The following is a 27,725-nucleotide window of genomic DNA, read 5'->3' as shown; positions in this document are numbered from 1 at the left end:
CTTAATCTTCGGGGTACCCAATTGTTCGTGATGTGTCCTTGCATAAACTTTATGACAATGTCTGCCGTTGTGTTTGAGACAACTTTTGCAGTGGGAAGTTTTGACCATTCATTTATTGCAACCAAAATAAATGCTTCCCTCTTTAGTTCGTCAGGGAGGGGCCCGGCAAACTCCAATTGGATTTTTTCGATTGGTTCTACCACTGGCTCCATTTGGAACGAGTGCTGTTTTCTTATTCTTGGTGTGAGGTGTTGACCTTGTTTCGTGCAATATCGGCAGTGCAATCTGTTGGAAACCAAACATGTTGGAACAGATTCAACATAGCTGCTGATCCAGGGTGCGGTGAATGTATGCTGTCTAGCACTGATTGTCGTAGTTGCGTCGTGCTGATGATTCTATCATCGATCATAAGACAATCTTATCGCTTATGTATTCTGTTCCAAATGTTGAATCAATCTTGCCCATTAGAGGTTTTGAGGGCCTCCCGGTCTCGTTTCTTGATACAAAAGATGAGTGGCCGCATTTTTCGATCTCTCCTGGTGGCGGCGGCATTGAATCGCACTCCGAGAACTTTATGTAATTTGCCAAGAAACAGAGGCGTGTCTTCTTAAAATTCGGTGTTTGTATCCTGTTTGACTGTTCCGATTCGGTGTTTTTATCCCGTTTGATGTTTCTTTGTGATCAGATTGTGGCTGGCCTCTACTTGTGTTATTTGCGATATTTGGTCCGAGTTCCTCTTGACTGCATTGTGTTGGAGACTGCAAGCGGCTTACGTAGTGCTCGTGCGTTTCCTGCACTTCGATGGCGAGTTCAATTTGTTTGGAAGCTGAGGTTCTAAGGTCTTCTGTGTGGTTAGTGATTCTATTAAGTGTTGATGTCGATTGAGTTTTGGTGTCCGGTGAAAACATTCTTCGGTAGGAGTGATTGTTTCTTAAGTTTAGCTGTGAGTAGCTCCCGCGAATTGTTGACTCCTGTTGTTGTCGGGGGCGTAGTTTTTGATTGTGGCTTGGTTGTTGTTGATTTCGTCCGGCTCTCGTATGCGGATGTTTTTCGGTTGTCAGACAAGCTCTTCTTCCCATCTGATGCACCATGCCATTGCGTTTTGCTCCTACGTCTTGAGTCGAGTGGTCGAGTGTGGTTATTTCTACCGGAAGGAAACCACCCTTTAACCCCTTGAAATCCTTTCGACGTCACATTGTGTTTTGATTATCTTGAATCAAGTGGACAAGTTTTTTAGAGTGTTTGTTGCAATTTATGCACGACTGAGTTTGAGATGGTTTTGTGCGGAACTGATTTGATGTAACTGTTTGAGAATGACCGCTTCCAGAAAGTGCGGAATTTTTGAATTTGATTTGAGTTTTTGGAAGTACTTTTAAGCGTTCTTTTATTTTCCTTGCGCTTTTCGATCAGCCGATATGGTGCTCTGTTTTGATTGGCTAGACTTTTCAGTATGATGTTGTCAATTATTTCAAGATTGTTTGTGATTGAATTAATTGATTATACTTCAGACTCCTTGTCGCATGCTAACCCAACTGTATTCCGTATCAAATTGTCTATTAGTCCCATTTTATTCCCCGCCAAGCGTTTAAGGTCAAATTTAAAGGTAATTAACAAGTCGATCCATCGGTTTAAATTACTTTGACTGGTTTTGGATGTTTTGCTTGCCCTTTATGCGCTGATTAGAGCTTCATTGTCCGTGATGACGGCCAGGTTTTTTCCGTATAAGTTAAATAACATGTTTGATCATACAAACTACCCCGAGTATTTTTAGTTCGTTGACAGAATATTTTCTTGTAGAAAATTTAGAAAACGTGACGCACAAGCTATGGTCAACCAACCTTCCTGAGAATTTCGCTCCAATGCTGCCCCTAGTGCGGATGATGTGGATGCATCGCAAACCACGCGGGTATCTAGGTTTTGGACAAAACATTTATTTTGAGTTATTTCTGAAACTAACTTGAGAATGTTATTGAAAGCTGCATTGTGTTCAGGTTTTCATTAAGTGGTTTTTTTTCTGTGTACTTTTTAGCAGTGAGTGGTGGTTGGTAGCAATTTGTGCTAAATAAGGTTTTTACTGTGTGAGGTGATGTATAGTTCTATGAAACTTTTCATTTGTTTGAAAGTTTTGGTGGTGTTAGTTTTTCAATAGCCTCTGTTTTCTTTATGAGTGGTTTCTTTCCTTCACTGCTTATGTTGTAACCTTAGCATTCAACTTGTTTGCTTTCAAAATTTCATTTGTTCAGAAATATTGCGAGATGTTCTGGGGTATTTTTTTTCAGAAGTGTTTGTAAATTTTCTTAATGTAATTTGGAGGATACTTTCGTTATTATCAATATGTCGTCCAAATAAGCCTATGTTTTTGTACATTTCGTGAGGGCCAGGTCAAATGCTTTCTGAAAAACGGCCGGAATATCTGTGAGGCCGTAAAAATCAGTCTGAAATTGGTAAGTCCAAGTGGCGGCTAAAGTTGCATTGATCTCTGGTTTGTTTTTCCAACGGGAATTTTGAATCAGCGTTCCGCAGATCAACCGTTAAAAGTTGTGTTTGTTCAGCTTTCTCTGATTCTACCACTTGTCTAAATTCATCTAAAAGCAGATCAAGGTTTGGCATTTGGTATTTAATTTTTTGTAGATAAAATTGTTGATCTTTTTAGAATCTAGTGCCAACTTGACTGTTTGATCTTTTTTTAAGGTTATAACAATTGGGCTAATAAACTATTGATCCAAACATTTGCTCAATTTGATTATTTGGTTTTGATCAATTAGTTTGTTGAGTTCTATCTCAACCAGCTCTTGTAATTGTATTGAAATTCAGCGCCCTTCTTGTTGAATCGGCGTTGAGTCTTTGCTGAATTGCGTTCGCATTACGTGATTTTCTTATTTTCCGATTCGTTTGCACATTTGTTTGAAATTTTATTTGACCCACTGTTTCACCTCGGTGTTTGACTCTCCCATTTTTGTTTACTTTACATTTGATATCGTTTTGGTTTTTCTTGAATCAATTTGATTCCTAAATGTGGTAATAGGTTTCTACCTATTATGTTTGCTTTTGGTCATCTACGGTGATGAACGATGCGGATTGTATTGTCCAGCCTCCGGTTTCTTTAGCGATAATGAGTCTCCCATTTGGAAGGATGTATTCACCGTTATAACACGCTAAAATTCTAGCGGTTTCTTCAAGTATATTCAGGTTTGAAAGTGACATCGGGCTTCCCAGTTCGAGGATGGCGAATATGACCTCCGTCCTTGTTTTCAAATTTACGCGGTGGCCGTTGAGGTCATATTCAGTCAATATGTCTGTGTGTTCTTTGCTTCAAATGATTTTGATATTGCTATAACTGAAAGTTTATCCATTTGGAATTCTTCCCATCCGTCCGTGGATGTGAATTCCGCAAACGCAACTGGGTAATTTTCTGCCATTTCGTTGTCGTTGTCCACTTCTTCTTCTAGTGGTTCGTCGTTCCTATCCTCCGGATAGTTGACGTTCGTAGATCTACATTCTTTGCAAAGTGGCCCCGTTTGGCTCACTTTGAGCTATTTTTGTCTTTTGCTTGGCACGATTGTAAGTGGTTGGGACCGAATTGTTTGCCGCACCTATAACATTGACTTCGTTGTAGATTTTAGTGAGTTTGTGGTTTTTGACCTTTTGTGTTTCGTGTTCCCCGTGTGCCTTACCACGGAATTCGCCACTCGTCTTCTCAATCTCCACAAACGGCTTGCAAAGCCAACTCGACCAGGTCATCGTGGAATTGCTCTAGGCGTTCATTTTTCTTTTGTTTTCTACAGATAAAATTGTACCGTTCGAACGCTATAATCCTTGTGGTCACAAAAATATCTTGTTAGATTGTCATGAGCTATTTTGTTGAAACACTGTGCAAGTCGAGGCTTGGCCTCTTTTGGTGAACCTAGCGCTGTCCCTCCGCGCCGAGACATAGAAAGAGATAACTGCGGACTTTTGCATCAGCCTTGTCCCAAGGAGACAGGACGCCGTTTTCTCTGGTTTTTTGATCGCGGTCTTCCAAACCGACTTTCTTCTTTGGGTTTTCACGTCGCGTTTTTTTTCTGTGCCTCCGTCCCACCAGTTATTTCGACTTCAAGTATGGATTCTGCGGGTACGAATAGTGCAAGCTTAGCTTTTAGTAAGTTTCGTACCTCGATTCTATCTTTTGCGAACACCGCCATCTCATGTAGTTCTGCCCATTTAGACCGTTCAAATGGTAGTTCAGCTGACGACTTCTTCCAAAATGGATTAATTTTTAACGGGTTTTTCGAAAAACCTCCTGGCTGTGCCATGTCATACCGCTGAGTATGATCGTGACTGATATTGAATCCGAACGGATTGATGAACGAGGTCTCATACGTAAGCGAGATAAAAACAACTGAGTTATGAAACCATTTATTGTTGTCTGAGCTTTAGCTCGTATTCTTAATGCTGGGTATCTTTGCGAGATCAACCGAACAAACAGAAAAGTTTACTCATCATAGTGAGCTTATACATAAATATGATCACGTTTGTCAATCTCGTATGACAATATGTAAACAATCGTTTTGATGACCTTGCTATCTACTGGGTGTAACTTTATCTTTTCTTGTGTTGCAGGGCATTAGATTTTCGGGGAAGTTTGTTGGGAGACAATGAAACTTGAGTTTACTACTTAGAAAAGATCATTTACCTTTTATACACTCAAGATTCGTTTTCTCGCAGCAACCCTCCCCGAAGTTATTTTGCCCTGCATGATAAAACATTCCTTTAAGTAATTGATATCGCTAACCTTCTACATAAGGGGCGAAACGCTGTCCAAAATATTCGTCTGTCTTCGTCTTGTCTCGTCCAGCTAAGAATTTCCTCAAGTTCGGCACGTGAACATATGAGTCATCTTCTACTTTGAGAATCCAGTCCACTTGGCTCCAATACTTGTCATGGATCAATTTTAGAGCATTTCTCACTTTGGTCCACGTCCATTGAGGTCCTTCTATTTATGAAACAAACAAGTTTGGAAGATGGATCCCTAATTGGTCGAACTCCTTCACATATAAGTGCGAGCATTTTTTAAATAAATTATTAATCTATTCTAGAAAAACTTGCAGCATTAAAAAAATTGGTCGCAAAAGGAATTGTGAGATTGAAACCGTCTTTGAAACGAGCGCTACGTCTCAATTAGTAGATTTGGGAAAATATCTAGGAACCCATACAACATACTTTGAGTGTTTACCCATTTCTGTGACTTTAACCGTGGGGAAGGTGAAGTTGTTTTTGTCTGCGATGTAGAGAGTGATGTCGCATTTGGGTCCCCACGACTGGAGGATGTATTTGGTCTGGGTGTCTGAAAAAAAAGAGTAAGAAGTGGGTAGTAAGATTTAATTTTTTGAGTTTGAAATATATCCAAAAATCAATTGAGAGTTTGAATGAGTTTTTTCATCAAAAGAATGCATGTCAATTTTTAACTAAGGCTATAACATAACCTTTCGAAATTCTCTATTATTTAGTTTGGGATATTTTAGGTCAACCCAATTAGGTTTCGGAGCTCTAGGAAGTTTTTGGGTACATTTTGGTCCAAAACTCCGCGTGCTACCCCCTCAAAGTTAGAACATATTGGCGCCTCTGGCGCTATTAGAAATAAAATCAAGTTCTGCTGGACGAAAATGAATGTGGAACAATAGTACTAAAGAGTTCCCACATAGGAGGCAAAAAGGTCCAACCCCTGAGGCGAGGGGCGTGACCCGCAGTGACAAAAATGGATGAAATTCGATTATATACAGAAGAATCTGAACTCACTTGACGTGAGAAAAGAGTCAATTTATCTACAACCATTTTCCGTACGAGAATCGATTTTATACGGATAGATAGAATTTTTTGTTCACCAAAAAAACATAGATTATAATGCTAAAAAAATTGATTTTTCAGCTCTAAAAATTCTGTACTTTTATAATTTTCATCAAATAATTTTTTTTATAATATAGGGATAATATTTAGATAAAACCTGTACACAATTGATTATGATGCTTAAAAAGTATAGAGGACGTTACAAATTGAGTTTTGAACAGTCAGAGTTTCAATTGTTATTTTTTTCACAAATTTAAATGAAATTTGTAATCAGGAAAATTGTTTCTCGGTGTTACCCCCTCAAAGTTGGACCATATTGGCGCCTATGGCGTTACTAGAAACAAATCAGGTTTTGTCGGCCAAAAATGAATGTCGAACAGTAGTAATAAAGGGTTATCCATTAAGTGGCAAAAGGGTTGAATCCCTGAGGCGAGGGGCGTGACCCCGCAGTGATATAAATGGAGAAAATTCATGACATAAATGGAGAAAACTCGATTATATACAGAAGAATCTGAACTCACTTGAGCTGAAATCATTTTAGGAAAAATGTTTACCACAAGCTAAACGTTTCCAGAGATCACTCTAAAATTTTGCATCAAGGACTTTCTTCGTAAGAAAAACAATTTTTTGCAGAAATTTTTTAAGTGCCATTTAAAAAATCTTTTTAAGTACCATTTAAAAAACCAAATTTTTCAGCGCAATTTTATGGCAAAAATTTCAACATACTACCCAAAAACAATTAATAAAGTGCAAATAGTTATTGCTGCAACTTATTTTTACAAAAAGGATTTTAAAAAGTTTGTTAGATCAAATATCAGTACAAAGTTTCAATAAAAAGCTTACGTTATAATTTTATTTCAATATATTAGTCTGTATATATTTTGTATATTGTCTGTATAAAATCTGTGTATAAATTGTATGTAGTCTGTATTTAATCTGTATATAATCTCTATGTAATCTGTAGATAATGTTTGAACAATCTGCATTTGATCTGTGTATAGTACGTATGAAATTTGATATACAAAAAAAAACAGTTGCAGAGTGTTTTAATTATGATAATATAATGAAGATACAAAATATATAAAATTTTTGCCGAACAAAATGCATTATAATCTATTATTAAAACCACATAATCGAAGTAATATCATATAAAGTTACAACAAATCTGAAGTCTGTATATTTTTTATAGTTCCTTCTAAAATCAACTTTTCAATGAGATCTCGGTTTAGCAATTTTGTTTTCAAATCTCCATTTAACAGATTTCCAAACTTCTCACCCCTAAAACGAGTGAAACTAATTTAAAAAACTCAACAAGAGTTGCCCGGCTGAATAAACAGCAAGCAAACAAGTTTGTTACAACAACATAAAAAATATTGCTTGATTGTATTGTTTTCAGCTTTTTGTTCATCTAGAATTTTACAGAATTTTTGAGTGTAGAAATTCTTTATGCCAAATCACTCTCAGTAGCTGTATGCTGAGATGATTGGATAAGCCCAAATTCAGGCGAGAAAATAAAAAGGTAAAACATCAATTTAATCTTACGAACGATAACTAGTAACTTGATTGAATTTTCAAAAATCTGCTGTTTGAACCCAGTTTTGAATTTTTGGTGCCTTTAAAATCCATTTCATTGAATGTTTTGCATAAGTATAGTGTTATTGAAAATCAATTTCAAAGAAATGTTTCGAGTTGGTTGACTAATATTGTGCATGAAACTGTCTTTGATATCGTTACACAGTTTCTAGAAAATTTATCGCAAAATTTCTTATACTTCTGAAAAAAATTTTGATCGTCAGACAGTGCAAGGACACTAAAAAGCAACGAAGTTGTCGGAAATGCATTGAACTGTCAGAAGATCAATGCAACATGATTGAATTTTTCTTTTAATTAGTTATAAATTGTTGGCAATATCGGTGACCGTGAGCTTTCCGAAAGCTCAAATGTCAAGACCATCTGAATGCTCAAATGTGCTTGCAAAAATTGCGCACAATGGGCGGATTGCTGTTTTTAATAAATTCTGTCCATTTTTTGCAATTTTTTTAATAGTTTTTCAGAGAGAGAAGAAGGCTCATAAAACGCCGAAAAAAAAAGAAAAGCAAAAACTAAAAAAAAGCAGTTTCTAGTTATTTCTAGTTTAAAGTTCAGAAATATTGCACAAAACTAAGACTTTGTCCGATAATTTTTTAGAACTATAGCATTTCGCAACTTGTTCTTCAGTTGAGCAAGCTGAATTGCAAATAACAGAAACTTGGATTTTTTTGGAGGGTACGATTACGAACAAAAAATTTGACGCTTCGTTTATGAAACGCCCAAGGATTTGATCTAAATTGATATTATTCCTGAGCATCAAAGATTTTATAAATTAAGAAAAAATGTTATCGAATTTCTTAAAACCTCAAGGATTTAAAATGTTAATGGTGTTGCTTGAATAGTCTATATTCAGTTTAAGTCAAATTCCAGCTAATTTCTTTTTTCTGAATTTATTTTTGTTGACATCTACACAAAGAAAATGCCAGTATTAAAATTTCACATCAAAGGCTAAACAAACGCCAGTCTTGCAATTTCACCATTTTTATGAATTGTATGACTAGCATTTTTTCAAGAAATGTTTTCTTCTACAAACTGCATGACTAGTATTTTTTGTTTTCAAAATATTTTTTAAACCAAGACTGAGGATCTTCAAAGCTGATACCCTGTGTATTGATATCAAAGCTGATCTTAGAGACAAAAACTCAAAAAATTGACGCCTCTTTTTATCATTACAAAAACTAGTCAAGCAGCTTCAGTCGAAAAAAAATGTTTTGTCCGACTAATTTTAAGGCATAAATGAATAAATAACGAAACAAGTTCTAGCAATGCAAAACTTGAGTGATTTTGTCTATTACGTAGTCCATGCACAGTCTTTATGAACAAAGCTAATAGAAATCAGTATGTGTTTTGCTTGAAGCCAGAAATTGTTTGTTTTATATATTAACTTGAAATCTAATTTCTGTCAAAAAAGGAGGCCGCGGTTTACAAAAATTCAACTTTTCAAAAAAGAAGGTTTTCAGCCGTGCACAAAAAGTTTCAATTTTTTTTTCATTTAATAGTGTGTGAAATCACAAAAGTAATTTTTATGGCGAGTCTCCAAGTGCTGTTAATCTGTGTGATTTTTGGCGGTTATCTCATTTGAGCAAATTTTAATTTTTCTGATCAAAACTGATCACAAAAACGTTAAGCGAAAGTCGAAAAATGTTAACTTTCACATGCTGAGAAAGGATCTAGGGAAACAGGTCGTCGACGGAACTTCAAACCGAAGAAATTGCACGCCCGATATTAAAAATTTCTCGAAACTTCTAAACGCTAGAATTCATATTTCGAACGTTTTGTTTTTAAATAATTAAATATTTTTAGCCTATTAGAATCGTTGATCCTAACAATGCACTAAATAAAGATGAATTGGACGAAGCGGTTTCTGAAATGCATAAACTAGACAGCAGAAAGACACATTCCACAATATTCTAATTTTGTCTTTCTTGAACCTTGATGAAATGCTCAAAATATGTGAAAAAGCGAACAAATCTTAAAGAAAGTCGATGAAATGGAGAAAATCATGAAAATAAACTTCAATTTTTTACTATATCGTTTTTTCTACGAATTTTTTAAAACAAACTTCTCGACACCCAACGAGAAAAAGCTATTCGCACATTTGAAAAAATAAAAAATCCTAGAGGTATCAGGCAGTTTTCTGGGCTTGTAAAATGCTAGTTTGACAATTGTGATAGTATATGACTAGCGATTTTTATCAACCCGGACACTCAGTAGAAAGTCAAACTGTGATGTAACACTTAATTTGTTCAATGATTCCAACGTCAAAGTCTCTTTTAGACTATGGCAATAATTATTAGCTTAAATATGTAAAAATTTCATTGCAGAAAGCAAAAAAAATGAATCAGCGCGACATAACACATGGATTCAATTTCATTCAAGAGCTTTATTTTTGATACTAATAATTATTGATTAGAAAGTAAAAAAAATTTTGCCAACTCTTGAATAACCGAAACAATAAGTTTTGTTGCAAAAAATGCAACGCTACAACAAAATTGTGGGAATTCGGATAATTCGAATATGTCTCGAAAAGCGGAAAAGTTTTTTATGAGAAGAACTCTAACCTAATACTTCTGTGTTTGTCACCACAAAACAGAGCACTTTGACGTTTTTCCAACTCTCGTCTTTGACCCATGTCGAGCTAAACTGGCCTCGAATTGAACAATCTGTAAAGATTTTGGGCGAAAAGTACTTCCTGTTTGTCAAACTGGACACATAATCGTAACTTAGTTTAATATCGTTGGTTGAACTTAAATAAAAACTAAACAGCATTCCATTCATTGTCAATAAGCAATTAATCAGGCGAGAAAATAAAAAGGTAAAACATCAATTTAATCTTACGAACGATAACTAGTAACTTGATTGAATTTTCAAAAATCTGCTGTTTGAACCCAGTTTTGAATTTTTGGTGCCTTTAAAATCCATTTCATTGAATGTTTTGCATAAGTATAGTGTTATTGAAAATCAGTTTCAAAGAAATGTTTCGTGTTGGTTGACTAATATTGTGCATGAAACTGTCTTTGATATCGTTACACAGTTTCTGGAAAATTTATCGCAAAATTTCTTATACTTCTGAAAAAATTTTGATCGTCAGACAGTGCAAGGACACTAAAAAGCAACGAAGTTTTCGAAAATGCATTGAACTGTCAAAAGATCAATGCAACATGATTGAATTTTTCTTTTAATTAGTTATAAATTGTTGGCAATATCGGTGACCGTGAGCTTTCCGAAAGCTCAAATGTCAAGACCATCTGAATGCTCAAATGTGCTTGCAAAAATTGCGCACAATGGGCGGATTGCTGTTTTTAATAAATTCTGTCCATTTTTTGCAATTTTTTAATAGTTTTTCAGAGAGAGAAGAAGGCTCATAAAACGCCGAAAAAAAAAGAAAAGCAAAAACTAAAAAAAAAGCAGTTTCTAATTGTTTCTAGTTTAAAGTTCAGAAATATTGCACAAAACTAAGTCTTTGTCCAATAATTTTTTAGAAGTATAGCATTTCGCAAAAGATCAATGCAACATGATTGAATTTTTCTTTTAATTAGTTATAAATTGTTGGCAATATCGGTGACCGTGAGCTTTCCGAAAGCTCAAATGTCAAGACCATCTGAATGCTCAAATGTGCTTGCAAAAGTTGCGCACAATGGGCGGATTGCTGTTTTTAATAAATTCTGTCCATTTTTTGCAACTTTTTAATAGTTTTTCAGAGTGAGAAGAAGGCTCATAAAACGCCGAAAAAAAAGAAAAGCAAAAACTAAAAAAAAAGCAGTTTCTAATTGTTTCTAGTTTAAAGTTCAGAAATATTGCACAAAACTAAGACTTTGTCCAATAATTTTTTAGAAGTATAGCATTTCGCAACTTGTTCTTCAGTTGAGCAAGCTGAATTGCAAATAACAGAAACTTGGATTTTTTGGAGGGTACGATTACGAACAAAAAATTTGACGCTTCGTTTATGAAACGCCCAAGGATTTGATCTAAATTGATATTATTCCTGAGCATCAAAGATTTTATAAATTAAGAAAATATGTTATCGAATTTCTTAAAACCTCAAGGATTTAAAATGTTAATGGTGTTGCTTGAATAGTCTATATTCAGTTTAAGTCAAATTCCAGCTAATTTCTTTTTTCTGAATTTATTTTTGTTGACATCTACACAAAGAAAATGCCAGTATTAAAACTTCACGTCAAAGGCTTAAAAAACGCCAGTCTTGCAATTTCACCATTTGTATGAATTGTATGACTAGCATTTTTTCAAAAAATGTTTTCTCCTACAAACTGCATGCCCGGGTTGACCTCCATACACCGAAAATGGTTATCATACAATTCGATACATCAAGTGTATGGAAAAATGCGTGTCATACAATTTTCATACAATTTCTAAAAATGGTTGAAAACTGGTATAAAATTATTTCTGTGGATGTTAGATTCTTATAAAACAGTCTGGTGATAAAAAACTGAGGTTCTCGTTTTTTTTGAAAAAAATGCTTATCATACAATTCCCATATATGGGAATTGTATGACTGGCATTTTTTTGATGGCGACACAAAAAATTTTTAAGTAATTTTGAAAATTTGGCCCAAAAAAATTTTTGTTTTTTTTTCAACTGCAAATCGAATTTCGTACGCAAACAAACATTTTTCGAAATTTTTTTTTGCATGCAAAATTTAATTTTTTGTGTGCATAACGTAGTCCTGGATACAATAAAATTGGCTTTTATTTTCTTTTCACTTGAATTTTTTTTTCAAAAACGCTGAAAATTCCTATTTCTTTGTATGGGGTGTTAATGTAAGCCTTGATCAATGTCTGATAACTTGAAAGTTCAAAAATTTAAAATAATCATCATTAAAAAATTTTGCCAAAATATAAAAGTTCGTTACTTTTGTTATATCAATTGTGAAAAACATCCATATTCAGGTCGTTTGCTACGCATTGTAAATGCAAGACCGTCCAACCTTTGGTGTTTTGAGTAACCAAGGTCTTTGTCACTTGTGTTCGGTTGCAAACACAACCAAAAACTTTTCAGAAACTAAATTTTGAAAGAAAACATCAAAATTTTTGGTTTATGGAAAACACCTATCATACAGTATTCATTTATGGAAAAATCTTTATCATAGAGATTTCATACAATGTTCTGTACGTATGGCATTGAATGGAATTGTATGACAAGAAGTTTTTCATAAATGGAAATTGTATGATTAGAAGTTTTGGTCAACCCGGGTGACTAGTATTTTTTGTTTTCAAAATATTTTTTAAACTAAGACTGAGGATCTTCAAAGCTGATACCCTGTGTATTGATATCAAAGCTGATCTTAGAGACAAAAACCCAAAAAATTGACGCGTCTTTTTTTCATTACAAAAACTAGTCAAGCAGCTTCAGTCGAAAAAAATGTTTTGTCCGACTAATTTTAAGGCATAAATGAATAAATATCGAAACAAGTTCTAGCAATGCAAAACTTGAGTGATTTTGTCTATTACGTAGTCCATGCACAGTCTTTATGAACAAAGCTAATAGAAATCAGTATGTGTTTTGCTTGAAGCCAGAAATTGTTTGTTTTATATATTAACTTGAAATCTAATTTCTGTCAAAAAAGGAGGCCGCGGTTTACAAAAATTCAACTTTTCAAAAAAGAAGGTTTTCAGCCGTGCACAAAAAGTTTCAATTTTTTTTTCATTTAATAATGTGTGTGAAATCACAAAAGTAACTTTTATGGCGAGTCTCCAAGTGCTGTTAATCTGTGTGAGTTTTGGCGGTTATCTCATCTGAGCAATTTTTAATTTTTCTGATCAAAACTGATCACAAAAACGTTAAGCGAAAGTCGAAAAATGTTTACTTTCACATGCTGAGAAAGGATCTAGGGCAACAGGTCGTCGACGGAACTTCAAATCGAAGAAATTGCATGCCCGATATTAAAAATTTCTCGAAACTTCTAAACGCTAGAATTCATATTTCGAACGTTTAGTTTTTAAATAATTAAATATTTTTAGCCTATTAGAATCGTTGATCCTAAGAATGCACTAAATAAAGATGAATTGGACGAAGCGGTTTCTGAAATGCATAAACTAGACAGCAGAAAAACACATTCCACAATATTCTAATTTTGTCTTTCTTGAACCTTGATGAAATGCTCAAAATATGTGAAAAAGCGAACAAATCTTAAAGAAAGTCTATGAAATGGAGAAAATCATGAAAAAAAATTTCAATTTTTTACAATATCGTTTTTTCTACGAATTTTTTAAAACAAACTTCTCGACACCCAACGAGAAAAAGCTAGTCGCACATTTGAAAAAACAAAAAATCCTAGAGGTATCAGGCAGTTTTCTGGGCTTGTGAAATGCTAGTTTGACAATTGTGATAGTATATGACTAGCGATTTTTATCAACCCGGACACTCAGTAGAAAGTCAAACTGTGATGTAACACTTAATTTGTTCAATGATTCCAAGGTCAAAGTCTCTTTTAGACTATGGCAATAATTATTAGCTTAAATCTGTAAAAATTTCATTGCAGAAAGCAAAAATAATGAATCAGCGCGACATAACACATGGATTCAATTTCATTCAAGAGCTTTATTTTTGATACTAATAATTATTGATTAGAAAGTAAAAAAAAATTTGCCAACTCTTGAATAACCGAAACAATAAGTTTTGTTGCAAAAAATGCAACGCTACAACAAAATTGTGGGAATTCGGATAATTCGAATATGTCTCGAAAAGCTGAAAAGTTTTTTATGAGAAGAACTCTAACCTAATACTTCTGTGTTTGTCACCACAAAACAGAGCACTTTGACGTTTTTCCAACTCTCATCTTTGACCCATGTCGAGCTAAACTGGCCTCGAATTGAATAATCTGTAAAGATTTTGGGCGAAAAGTACTTCCTGTTTGTCAAACTGGACACATAATCGTAACTTAGTTTAATATCGTTGGTTGAACTTAAATAAAAACTAAACAGCATTCCATTCATTGTCAATAAGCAAACAAACACAATTGTTCCACATTTTACGCCAAATTCTCTCCTTTTTTTCATTGCAATTTTTTCAAGCCGATCAAGATTTTTATTAGTGAAAGTGTTTAATATATTAGGGGTTTTTCAGTCACATTTGCTGCTCTGCAGAAGTAGCAAATGGTACAGCAAATTAGAAATGAAAAATGCTTGTTTTAAACTAGGCGCCAAAACAATCCGATCAATGCTTAGACCTTCATTATGTGCGGTTGGATTTTTTTTCGCGCAATCTTTAATTTGATGTTGCTTTCCTCAATAGACATGCGGTGCGCCAGAGAGTACCAGCAGATCCAGTTTGTGTTACAACTTCTAAAGTACCTACTGGCATTCTTTGATCTGTTCATGAAGATTTTAACGCTGGAGGAGTTTATGCAAAGGCTGAGTCAGTGATAAAGCAGAATCAAAACACTGGTTCAATTGAACTTGAAGCAAGCTAATGAGTCTAACCCAAATGGAGACTTTAGTCGAGCGCCAAATTATCTCAACCTTCAACTGAATTCTGTTTTTTATTTGAAACAGCATGCTACAAAGCAAATTTTGTAATGAAGACTGGACTATTTTTAAGTATTTTCTGTTTTTCCAACTGTTCAATTGCGCAGTAATACCTTTTAAAAATACTTTTCTTGGAACAAAAAATTAGTGAGAATTTTATGAGATTCATTAAACAACCAATGCCTGAGGGTGGACTTTAAAGAGACTCTTTTTCATAGTTATCCACAAATGAGTCACATTTGTATTAAGTAACTTGGCATCCGGGTTGGCCATGAATTGCTTACCATACCAAATTTATACCATAAGCTTATAAAATTGTGAGAAAACTCTGTGAGATGCATTTTTGTATATGAATGAAAATCACCCGGGTCCTAAAGGGGGACCTCGTGTGAAGCAAAATCCCAGGAAGGGGGTCCTTAATTTTTTGAAAGACCCCCCATCCTAGGATTTTTTAAATGAACGTAAGTTCCAATCCCCAAAGTAAAAGACCCCTCCGTAGGATCCAGTTAAGCTGGGCTTAACAACCGGGACCCGATACAATAATTCCTGCTAACTTCCGTTTTTTTCCCGCATTAAATTTAAGTTAAATCGTCCTAATTTCTGATTTTTTGTCATTCTAGTTTCATATGGGTATTATATCCTAGATTTCTTTTCTTACGTCGATCAGTTAACAAGCTAATAAAAGTGCTTTCGCAAAATCCAACCAAAAAATTTCAGACATTGTTTTGCACTAACAGTTGACTTGTGTCAACTTGCTTATTTGCGTTAAAAACTATTTATGTTAAAACAGCGATTGAGCCCAATAATAAGTTTTTTTTATTGGTAAGCAAATTAAAACCGAAACAAGTTTTAACCAAGCTGTTAAAAGGAAGAACAGCAAATTCATCTCAAAATAAAAGTTTCAAAATTCAATATTTGTTGTTCTAGGTTTTTTCTTTGCGCTTTCTCAGGTGGTATGTTTTCCGAAGCTTCCGGTAAATCAAATAGTTTATTTATGGTGGAACTTTCAAGGATTCTATGTTCTTGTCGGAGCTTTGTTTCTGAACAGGTCGGCTAGCAAAAACCTCAACCCTCCAGTTGGAATTCGGGCGAATTGTTATCAGCGTCATTTTATGAGCTGCAACACTCGTTGTCCATGTATTTTTTTTTTCGGTAGCTTTATGGCAAAGGAAGCTCTTGACACCTCGTCGACAAAGAGAAAACTTTTTGAATCGATGGGTGATATTGCCAGTTTGTTCTGCTACACTGTCATGTTAGTATGAGCTCTTGAAACTATATTTCTATATTTTAGTTGTATAATCTCAAAGTCATCGCAGTTAAAAACGCTTCCCCGAAAATTTGGTGCATTAAATCTCGTTGTGCAGTTCGTTTTTTTTCTTTTCCACTGAGTTTTTTTGCCAACAAATGAAAAAAATAGTTTGATCTAATGATCGAAATGGGCAGTGTTCCATTAAGCCCGTGTGTCAGTTTTGAGGAAACAGCTGGATGGTTCCAAGGCAGTAAAATGTCGATATACATATTATTTGCTTTGAAAAACTGGCCCGCTTAACCCGTCAACATATCTTTTTTTAAAATTTGCTGCATAGAGTCCAGTTGTTCGCGATCCGCTGAGATATTCAGATCGGGGATTTCAGCCCGGAGTTTGCAGACTTTTTGAACAGATTCCTCGAAATGTTACGTGCCGTGAAGTAACAAGCGCTTTCCAGCCCATAAGTTTGATAGTAAACTTCACCAAACATTCTAAAACGGAAGCAAACAATGTCCTATTTACAGTCAAAAACAAGACGTGGTAATCACTAAGTGAACCACGCTTCAGCTCGTATAGAAATCTTAGGGCGTGATTTTACTGGCCTCTCCTATTACTCACAGCCCACCTGTTTCCTGACTTTTTTCAAGTTGAAGATTTTTTTTTAGGAAACGTTTTTTTTGAGTGGCCAATTTTTTTGGGAAACGTTTTTCCAGCAAAAAAAACTTTTTGTCGGACAAAGTATTGACAAGTTTTGCCAGTGGCCCTATCATGAATCTATACATATCGTTGAATCTGAGATTTTGAGAGGATTTTTGATTTGTCAGTTTTTGTCTCTGAACGTTTCTATTTATACCAAAATTTATATTTCTTTCAGGTGCGGGTATTTAAGAAAAAAATAGCCTCTTTCTGCCATTTTTTTGTATAGTGTATTTGAAAAATACTGAGCTATCACTGGAATGTATTTTTTGGTTTTTCTATAAATGTTTCTTTCAATATGCTCTCAACCCAGAAATGTGTTCGAAAAATGTTCTCGCAAATCTGTTAAATTCTAGCATTTTCCCATTCCTGGCCTGTTATAAGGACAGCAAAACTTCCTTTTTTCAACTAAAACTGATCTCTCTTACTATTCAAGAGAGCTAATTATTACCTCCATTACGTTCGGGTATCTTTCAAGCTATATTTTCAACAGGTGTCGTTTTCTTAAATCGATTACTGCTAAAGCGTAGCCACATAGTTGATAGATTTCTAATCTTTGCGAGCCAGATTTTGCTGATCAATTGCTGTTCGTATACTGTCAAGATCTGTTACCCCAATTTAAAGTAAATTACTTTCGTTATGTACCAACCAGTAATCCCGACTGAGCATTGTTATGAAGACCTTTTTGTCTGTGTAGCTCATTTCTTGATGTCTATTCAGAGTGTCGAAGGAAGCCCATGTTAGGAACTATTTCCGGCAACTCTCGGATTGGAGTCGATGTACTTTGTGTTGCACTTGCTTCACCAGTTTCTAGAGATCACTAATCAAAATCAAGTACCTGCATCTGGGAGTTTAAACTGAAAAAAAATTGGCCCTGCCATCGAAAGTTCCTTAAAATATTTTTAAAGGTTGACGGAGTTTTCAAAGTAATTAATAAAATTTAGAGGTAAACTGTGGTTGGCTAATATTTTAGCATCATGGTTTATAACTCAAACTATGTAAAATTTTGTGTAGAAAAGATTTTAAATGATATTTTTTTCGTAAAAAAGATCAAACTTTCGTAAAAATCCTGACTATGCACCTAAGTGCGAAATTGTTTGATTTGTATTTTCTATTTACAATTTCTTCAATATTAAATCAAGTCGGTTGTAGTAACAAAATTTGTTCTTGTCCATTATAACCTCCCCAAACTTTAGCCCAGCCAGTGAACAACTCAGACAAAAAAAACATACCTTGAGGAATGCGCTTTTTTCTATGCCCTACTAGTAATTCTGTGCAGCGCTAAGATGAGTACTAAGGAAAAATGGATGGAGTTTTGCGTGATTGCAAGTACAAATGAAAGCAATAAATAAGTTATGATTTCAGTTTGAAAGTAAGAAACTGCTGAGGCTGTAAATTTTTAATTATAAGGCTGGAAGGGCTAAAATGCGAAAGAATATAAAATTTAAAACTTCAAACAGTTGAACCGCTCAATAGTTTCATATGAAAAAATTTCCCTTAGGATTGCATCATTTCGCATCAGTTAGTGACCAAAACATTGTGGTCCGCTTGGTAAATTCTCGTAAACTACTAAAAATTTATTTATTGCTTTTGGTTGTGCTTTTCGTCAGTTTTTCTGAAATTGATTTTTTCACTTCTTCTAAGTTTTTTTTCTATTTTCTTTTTCCTTCTCACTTTTTTTGTCGTTTGCTTTTGTTGTTTTGCAATTGATACAAAAGTAGTAAATGAGTGAGGAAAAAAGGGGGAGGGGGTTGGGTGCTTTGTTTTATATTAAAGATTTTTATTTATTCTGTCTGGAAGTTTCCTTGTTTTGAGACAAATTTTTCGGTGCATAACTTTCAGCTAGCTATCTTCCTCCACTCTCACACAAAATTTTTCAAATGCAACTTGATGAGTGTTTGCAAAATAATTGGAATGATCTGTTGAACAAGAAGAGCTGTCAAAAAAGCGTGATATTTAACATAGTCAGATAACCCAACCAAAGAAATTTTAAGTCCATAAACCATATAACTACTGTTCATCTTTTTTGACATAACTGTGCGATTAGCACAATATACTGCAAGCTGATTGCGGGACATCTCCTAGTTTTAAATTTTTACACGTGATGATATCAAGTCATTACGATCACCACTTATCATAGAAAAAAATAAACTTATACATCATTAAGTTCTACCAGCAAAACGTGCACTTCTAAACTAACATCCACGGATTAATAAGAGACAATACGGAGCTTCGTAGGTAGTAGAAGAGTGAGAAGTGGGGGGTGGGTGCAAATCCGCATGTATTAAGATGGAAAAGAGCATCCGGTCTGCAAACTATGTATAAAGATATGGAATAGATTTCCCAATGTATTAAGATAGGTAATATGTTTCTCAATGTATTGAGATACCTAAGTTCAGATGGTGAGTTTTTTTTGGCGCCGAATTTCCCATGTATTAGGGTAGTGTATATATTTCCCTATGTATAAGGATTAATTATTTACTGTTTTAAGATAGGGAATAGGTTTCCCAATGTATTAAGATAGAGAGTGGTAAGATTTCATTGTGATGGTAAGTGAATGGTCAGAAAACCGGTATTTTTTTTTGGATTTTGTGCTGAAATGTTTAGTTTTTTCGCAAAAATCTCGGCAATTAGAAATACTGTTATTCTCGACGCTGAAAACCTTGGACTCGTTCCTTTATTGGAACTCACTTCTGACAAGGGGTCAACTATGGATCAGGAGCTTGCCAACTGCAACAAATTGTATGACATAGCAATTTTCAATAGAAGACAAAATTTTCTCACGATCAAGAAGTACAATGTTAACAAACTTACCTACCTCCAGACTCGACTCTTCACTGCAAAAGAGAATGAAGCAATGAAACAAGTTGCCTATGTCAACTAAACTTTGAACAAATTCAAAGAACTGTCCCGAATTTTGGGAGATTATATGTTTGTTGAGAACCTTTATGTACAACAAATTGTGTTTTTTTCTGAGTTTTGTCTTTTAATTTAAATATTATCCTCAAAACTTTTTTTTTCGTTTAGCATTGGTGTTGAACAGTATGAGTTGGATTAATGGTTTTTCAAGAAGTTTAATCTTAAAAGTTTGTATGAAATTGAGACTTTATCAAATTTTTCCTCAAGAAAAGGCCTAAAAAATGTATCATGTTATAGAATCAAGAATTTTACGAAACTTGCAGAATGGACGTAGACTCACAAACATCTCATTTTGAGTGAACTCTGCATTATGGTAGAAAAATATTCACATAGGATATCGATCCGATACCTAAAACAGAACTGATAGAAGGTCGAAAAAGTGAAAATCAAGGGAAAAGTAGCAATATTTACAACTACAAAGAAGAGAATATGATAAATTACTTGATAAACTTCCTTCATGTACAACAACTTGTGTTTTTTTTGTCTTTTAATTTAAATATTTATCCTCAAATTTTATTTTGTTTAGCATTGGTGTTGAACAGTATGAGTTGGATTAATGGTTTTTCAAGAAGTTTAATCTTAAAAATTTGTAAGAAATTGAGACTTTATCAAATTTTTCCTCAAGAAAAGTCCCAAAAAATGTCGCATGTAAAAACTGCTATTTTTCCAATGATTTTCATTTCTTCGACATTCTATCAGTTATATTTTTTTGGTATCCGGTCGAGATCTTATGTGAATTTTTTTCTACCATTAAGCAGAGTCCTCTCAAAATGAAATTTTTGTGAGTCTACGTCCAAATTCTACAAGTTTGGATTAACATGGAGGTTATGTAGTGAAATTCGGAAAAAAACTTTTATCTATTTTGACGAATGCACTGTAGAAAATGAACGAAATTAACGTAGAAAAATTGAAAGAACTTCTCATATTTTTTGGATTATGAAGCAAGATTTTTCATCAAATACAAACAGAAAAAAATTTAATTCTTTGTACCCGTATTCTTTTGGAGTCTGACATAAGTGTGCAAAAAAATGGACCACAAATCCTTCAGGAGGTCTGATTGGATAGGTAAATTCCTGTATGGATTAATTTTTGAAAGCTCCAAAATCTTTAGACTACATGCAATTCTAAATGACTCTGCTGGATATGTGAAATCTAAAAGGACCTGGTATTGTTATGTTGCACCTAGTCTCCCCAGTTCAAGCTTTCATGGTCACCTGACTGCACTACTTTTCTGTTTATATGTTGAAAAATTCGCTTCATCAGAATATGCATTGTTCAAATGGTAATCATTTTAACCGAAAACTCCAGAGAAAACTTTTAACATATTGAGCCTGGTTGTTTTGGATGTTGAACGTATTGAAAACAAAATAGTGAAAGAATTAGTAGTGTGTAAGGATGGACAATCTGTAGGATATTCCTTTCTTTCTACGAAAAAAATGTGGAAGCCTCGGACACGGAATTTTTTGCTAAAGGTTATGAAAACTGTAAGATTCTGTCAGAATTTTTGGGATACAAAGGTTATAAACTTGGATAACTACACTTACCCAAAAGTTCAGTACTTGATATTTAAAGATGACGAATTTGATTGGAGGTGTAGCAGCTACCCATTTCATCATGCAAAAACTCTTCACTGTGCAAAAAAAAGCATTTGCATACGGAAAACGGACTTGATGTCTTTTTTTTAAAATGTTAAATCATTATACTTACTTACTTTTTGTACTACCTTTTTAAAGTTTTTTTAAACGTTATTGTCAAAATTTTTTCTAGATTTTAGAGAGTCGATCAATGTGAAAAGCCCGTCAGTTTAGGAAAATTTGTTTTTGATGAAGAAAATCAAATCATGAACGAAAATCATGGAAGTTGTTTGGATGTACACTTTACGGATCTCTTTTAGTTTTTCGGTGCCAATTTCTTGTTGTTTAAGTGTTGATGCTAGTATGTGCAATCGTTCGAATAATGTTATCCACAACATGTGAAGAAAAGACAGTTTGGGTAGCTATCTTATCAAGTACATTTGTTTGAATTCTACCTTCTCCAAAGCTATGAACAAATTAATATCTACCAAAGAACGCGTTTTTTTCCCTGCTTGGACCAAGTGAATCTGGAAAACTTCATCTTTTTTTCCTTGGTGAAAAAATTGATACATTTCAACAAGCATTTGACAAATTTATTTTTACCTTTATCAACAATATCCAGCTTTTTATAGTCAAAGGCAAAGAAAAAACCTTGAATTTATCGAAGAACTTGATTTTGATTTGATTGAAAGTCTTACCAACAACAGAGCTAAGTATCTGCCTTTATTTAAAAATTCTTGTGAAAAAATTTCAAACTCGAAACAATTTGTAAAAACTGCCACTGCTGGAAGACACAAGGGTCTGAATACAATATACATCAAACACAATTTATTTCATCAAAGCAAACTATGAAGAGATGTAAAGTTACAAAACACACACGAAAAAGTGGTATCAAGGTGCAACATCAGTTCCTTATCGTCACCTACTTATTGGTTCAAACCAATAAACAGTTGATTCACGTAGGAATTGCTCTACAAGTGGCTCAATTCCAACTAAAATGTATCTATCAACTGAAATAGAGACAAATTTATTGGAAGATGAGTACACAATACGTCTCTATTCTCCCAATTTTTCAAAATTTTTCCCTAAGACTTCCCTAATTCATAATTGTCCAAAAAAATTTCATTCATTTTCTGAGCGAGTAATTAGTAAACACTTTAAGAGGAGAGAGAACATCGAGACCTTCGAAAAGAAGACGTAGTAAAACTTCGAAAAACAAATTCAGAACTAACACAAAAAAGAACTCCTCAACACAAAAGAAGAATTATTTTAAGTTCAATTAAATGGTTACAATTGATATCTATTATCTCCCTTTTGTCCTTAAACGATTGACATAGTATGGAACAGTTTCTTTTATTTCCATAGGTTTTTATAAATCACAAAGTAAACATCCAAAAAAACAGAAAATGGAACAAAAGCGAGAAAAAGTGGAGATTGTACCAAAAAATTGGTTCTTTTTACAGTCCCTTTTCGAATTTCCTAGAATTAAACTCAGTCAGTCTGACAACATCATATCAGATGTTTGAGATACAAAAGAATCTTTTATAGACTTTGTGTGTGCACTAAAGCGAAAAAGCATCGAAATTCCAGATGCTAATATATTTTGAAAGCAACTCAACACGCACTTAAACTTGTTATCAACAAGAATGCCGAAACAAAAGACAGAGGAAATTGGATCCCTTTCAAAATCTGAAAAAACAAGACTAAACAAATTGTATTCTAGAAGTAGAGCTGCGTACGGATCTATCCAAAACTTGAGTAAAGCGAGTGGTTCATCAGAAAAGAAAGTAGAACAACACTCACAAACCAAGACATCGTATACAAAGTTTGGTCCACTAGTCAAGCGTTTCCGGAGACTTCAAATTTTTCTAAAATAACAATAAACTCTTTTATATTGACTTCGTTTTTGTAGCTATTCGAAACAATAAAGAGAAGTGTTTATTATTTGTTATTGACATTTTCCGAGATTTGTCAGAGTTCAAATAGTGAAAATAAAGTATGCCAAAGACACTTTACAAGCCTTCAAAACAAATTTTTCTCACACAACACTCCTGAAAATTTTAGGATGATAAAGGAACAGAAAATGGAGGAATTTTTTAAGGTTTTGCAAGGAGGAAAAAATTGAAGTTTACTCAACAATCAGTGAAACAAAAAGCTGCATTTACAGAGAGACGGCAATTCACTCTTCAAACCACGAAATACACCGTTACATTGAAGATCATTGTAAAAATTTGATTCTTCGTTGAACTATCGTAAAATCGATCTATTGGAAAATCTCCAAGAAATCGGAAAACTAATGATTTTTTTAAACAATTTTGTATAAAACTATTTCATGAAATACACGAAACCAAAATCCAAAATTGGGGATAGAGTGAGAATTTCGAAAAAAAATATACTGTTTCAAAAAGGGTACAAACCACATTTTACAGATAAAATTTTTGAAACTTCGGCAATATCTACAAAAAACCAATGTGGAACTATAACTGATTGACCGTCAATGATTGCCTAAGCAGGTACGGTACAAGGTCCGAGTGGTTTTCTGACATTGATTTTTTGAACTATATCAAAGCATTGCTTCACTGTAATGTGTTGAAAATGGAAAGGCGCAGATTCAGAGGCAGATTTGTTGTAATTCGGAGGCTTTTTAGCGCCGAAAAATTCGCCTAAGTTTGAAAAAATATGATTTAAATGATTGGCAATTTTTTTGTCTTGGGTTATCATTTCACTAAAGGAATTTCGTAGAACTGCAATTCGATTGTTGCCAGAACATGTACCTCTAACTTGGTTAATATTTTTCCATTTTTGTTGGATAGTGCTGAGAAGTGAAAAACAATTTTTTGAATGATCGAGTTGTTTACTTCTAATCAATTGGCTCATTTGATTACGTAAAAATTGGTACTTTGACCAATTATCGCTTGTGCTTTGACTGCGATATGATCTGAGTGAATTCCGTTTCCTAATCAACAATTGCTGACATTCTGAATCGAACCATTCCGTTTTCAACACATTTTTTGGTTTAAAATTACAAACAAACTTTTTTTCGATAGGAGCATGTTGCTGAAGAGCACTAGAAATTAAATAAATCATCGTCGAGAACATGTTTAGTGCGTCTGTACATTGATATAAGAGATACCAAGGAAGAGCGGAGAGTGTATTGCAAAATTCGTTTTTCTGATAATTTTTCTTATTGAAAGTCGAAATTATTATCGGTAAACTTTTGCCGCATTTTATATCCGTCAAAATAAATGAAGCAAAATGGTCGGTTTTATATGGTGTATCAAAACAAAATTAAATGCCGTTTGTTTCATAGTCACTGATAATGTAGTCGATATGAGTTTTAGTTGAGGAACTAATTCTGGTCTCATCGTTTGGACAAAAAACCTTCAATCTATATGGAATAATTATAGAATCTAAATTTTCTTTTTCTTTGCTATCCAGGTAATTTATGTTATAATCACCCAGAAGCGCAATTTTATTAGAAACTGAAAATGCATTATCTCTGTTAAGCGTTAATTGTTCCAAAAAATCAATAAAGTTTGATCTGCTTGGATTATAACACAAAATAACTAACATTTTTTCTCTAATGGAAATGTTAAATGTAGATTTGCACTCAACCCACACTGACTCATATTTTTCTTTATCAAATAAATTTAAATCAGGCCTCAATTTCGGAGCCAATTTGACTGGTATATATAACAAAATGCCACCGCCTTTCTTTTTAACCGCTGATTGCTATCATATCTGAACATCGCATGCGTTCTAGAGTGGAGATTCCATAAATTGTCACTATCTTCATTTTTAGCCACGTTTCGGAAATTCCTATAATTGTATTTTCGCCCATATCATCAAGAAATTTTTTCAATTGCATCCGTTTTCTAATAATACTTTGAAAATTCAAATGAATAAATTTAAGATTTGCACAACTTTTTGAGCAGATGCCGTAGACTGTTTCAATGGTTTCAATAGGACCAGGGTTTTTTTCAACATCCTCACTTTGGGTTAGTAGCAACGCAAAAAGGAAAAGATGAGTCAGTGCGGTAGCTCTCCGCTCATTTAGCCCACATTTCGATGTTAATATCTTTTGATGGCAGCTTAGATAGCCCCAGTAAACAATGGTTTTTTCTATATTTTCCATCTGAGCCTTGGAAATTAGAAAAATTGCACAAAACAACCAGAATTTAATATTCAGCATAATAAATCAAATAATCGCCAAAGTTTGCACCAAGAAAAAATGCGAAACTAGTATTTCCTAAACAGTTTTGTACCGTTTTGGAAAAATTGTATCATATCTGCCGTTTTTGGATCTAAATTTGATGATTGTTGGGTTTGCTTCATTCTGGGGCGGGTTGTAATCTCACATGTGTTTGCATTAATATCAGAACCTCTAAAAGAATCTCTAAAACTTTGCACCAAAATTTCAACACCCCCATCAGAAGGATGCAAACCATCCGAGCTAAGCGCATCGGTATTTTGACTAAAATTTTTGTTTATGTCTAAAATATCCAATTTTACTTCGCCCAAGTCCTTTACATTCCGTACTAAATTAAGAATTGCTTGTTTAGCTTCTGTACATTTGGATTAAAATCTTTTCTAAAAGCCTAAGGGAGTTACAGTACATAGTGAAATTGTTTCTCGGGAGAATTTATGATTTACGAGATAAATTAGTTTTTTTAAGCTACTCACGGCTTCCTTCGCGTCGAAATCATTTGAGAGGCAGTCATTTATTCCAATTAGCGTAGTTACATGTTTAAAATGTCGCGATTTACTAATTCTCACGCGTTCCAGCAATGCAAAAATTGTGTGCCCACCAAATCCTCTCGCCAACACATTTTCCGATATTTGTTCCCCATTGATTCTGTTAACAATTGAGTCTACCAGTAATAGGCCAGAATATTCTCCTTCTCGTGGTAAAAATAAATTTTTTCGTTGTTGGTCGAATTTTTCTTCTTGAATATTGGTTGCTTGTATTCTGATTTCTTGGTTATTCTTGCTTTCTTGGTTATTTTCACTTCGTTTGTTCTGATTTCTGCTCCGAGGTTCAAACTTGCTCCATTCATTTTCAAATTTGTTTTCTGCAATTTTCGAATTGCCCGTGTTTTTTGAAATTTTCTAGATCAATAAGTTTGTTTCCTTTTTCTTCATCTTTCGTTGATACAGTTAAGTTTTCGATAATTCGTTTAAAATAAGTAACATTTTCGATCAAGTCTTTATACAGCTCGTATTTCAATTCGTCGTTCAAATTTCGGAAAGTTTCGAGGTCAAACATGCGGACGATTAAAAGCGAAATTAAAAATAAGACTTTAAAATGAACCGACTGATCGCTAGAAATTTAAATTGGTTGTGAAGAAATTTTTGCTAAAAAGTAAATTTCAAATGTTTTCGCAACTATGTGCATCGTCAGGATTTTTACAACAAACTAATCTAAATGACGATAAAACATCAATTTACAAATGTTATTTACAATAAATCACATACAATTTGGTTCTAAACCATCATGATAAAAAATTAGTATATTATATTTTCTAAAAAAAAAACTAAATTACAAAAGAGGCCCTTCCGTTTAGTTACGGTAAGTGCACAAGCTGGATAGGGCCATACCAGCGATATAAAAATGCATATATATCAGCAATGAAGTCATAAATCAGCATTAAATGCATCGTCATAATGTTAATTTATCTTAGCCATCCTTCCTCTACAATAGCGCTTAGGGAGTTGTCGATAAGTTGAACTTTGAGTAGCGATCTGCACCCTCTTATACAAAGTATTGAGCTCCTCAGGAGCGCGAAGCTTATTTTAGTTCTTATGTAGTTCATAGATTCTGGATAGCTTTCTTGCTTTCTTGCCTTTTTTCACTTAGTTTTTCGGCCAATCGCTGCATCGTCCGCGTGGCTGTTGGAGCAGCGCCACCGGTGCATCCAAAAATAAGCGGGCAGAAGCTACTCTGCTCTACGTTTAAAATTCTTTGCTGATATTGGAGTTCTTCAGCGTTTCGTGGTATTTGTATGCATCCTTATGCAGTTTTCGCAATGTTTTGGCATGGGGGTTGAAAATTTTCACATCAAAGAAAGCGCGGCTGAATCGTGAACCCCAGAGTCCGCTTGCCTTAATGTCAAGTCGTGCCTCATCTTCAGTTGTAGTTGAATTGTTAACAAAGCTTTCGCCTTGCAACGGCTGAAGTTTCAGCTCAATCTCGACGTCATGGCAAACCTCGTTCATGAGGTTGGCGAATGTGTCTCTGATTTCATGGTGTCTTTTGTGTGTGTAACAACCCTTTGCACAGTGAAGCGCATGGGTCAAGTAAAAATCAGCACTACATGCACATGTGAGTGGGGTTTTGGTTGGCTCCCATCCGTATCTTAAGTAAATACCATCTCTGAACTCTAATTTATT

General features: G+C 34.2%; 2 protein-coding genes across 2 annotated transcripts in view; one reads left to right on the top strand and one right to left on the bottom strand.

The window, feature by feature from the left end:
- LOC134855018 (glycoprotein-N-acetylgalactosamine 3-beta-galactosyltransferase 1-B-like) overlaps window positions 1-10,191 on the bottom strand; it is a 291,770-nt gene extending 281,579 nt beyond the window's left edge. Inside the window, exons 1-3 of the mRNA XM_063871398.1 lie at window positions 9,975-10,191; window positions 5,213-5,323; window positions 4,772-4,972 (exon numbers count right to left, since the gene is read on the bottom strand). Coding sequence (XP_063727468.1) covers window positions 4,772-4,972; window positions 5,213-5,323; window positions 9,975-10,191 — 529 coding nt within the window. The remainder of the gene's footprint in view (window positions 1-4,771; window positions 4,973-5,212; window positions 5,324-9,974) is intronic.
- The window catches only part of LOC134855176 (V-type proton ATPase subunit B-like), a 431,995-nt gene that overhangs the window by 334,703 nt on the left and 69,567 nt on the right, over window positions 1-27,725 (top strand). The gene's annotated exons all lie outside the window — the stretch shown is intronic.

This window comes from Symsagittifera roscoffensis, chromosome 10 (genome assembly GCF_963678635.1).
Source record: "Symsagittifera roscoffensis chromosome 10, txSymRosc1.1, whole genome shotgun sequence".
Taxonomy (NCBI): Eukaryota; Metazoa; Xenacoelomorpha; order Acoela; family Convolutidae; genus Symsagittifera; species Symsagittifera roscoffensis.
The sequence above is the reverse complement of the archived record's forward strand: the minus strand, read 5'-3'. Positions and strand labels throughout refer to the sequence as shown.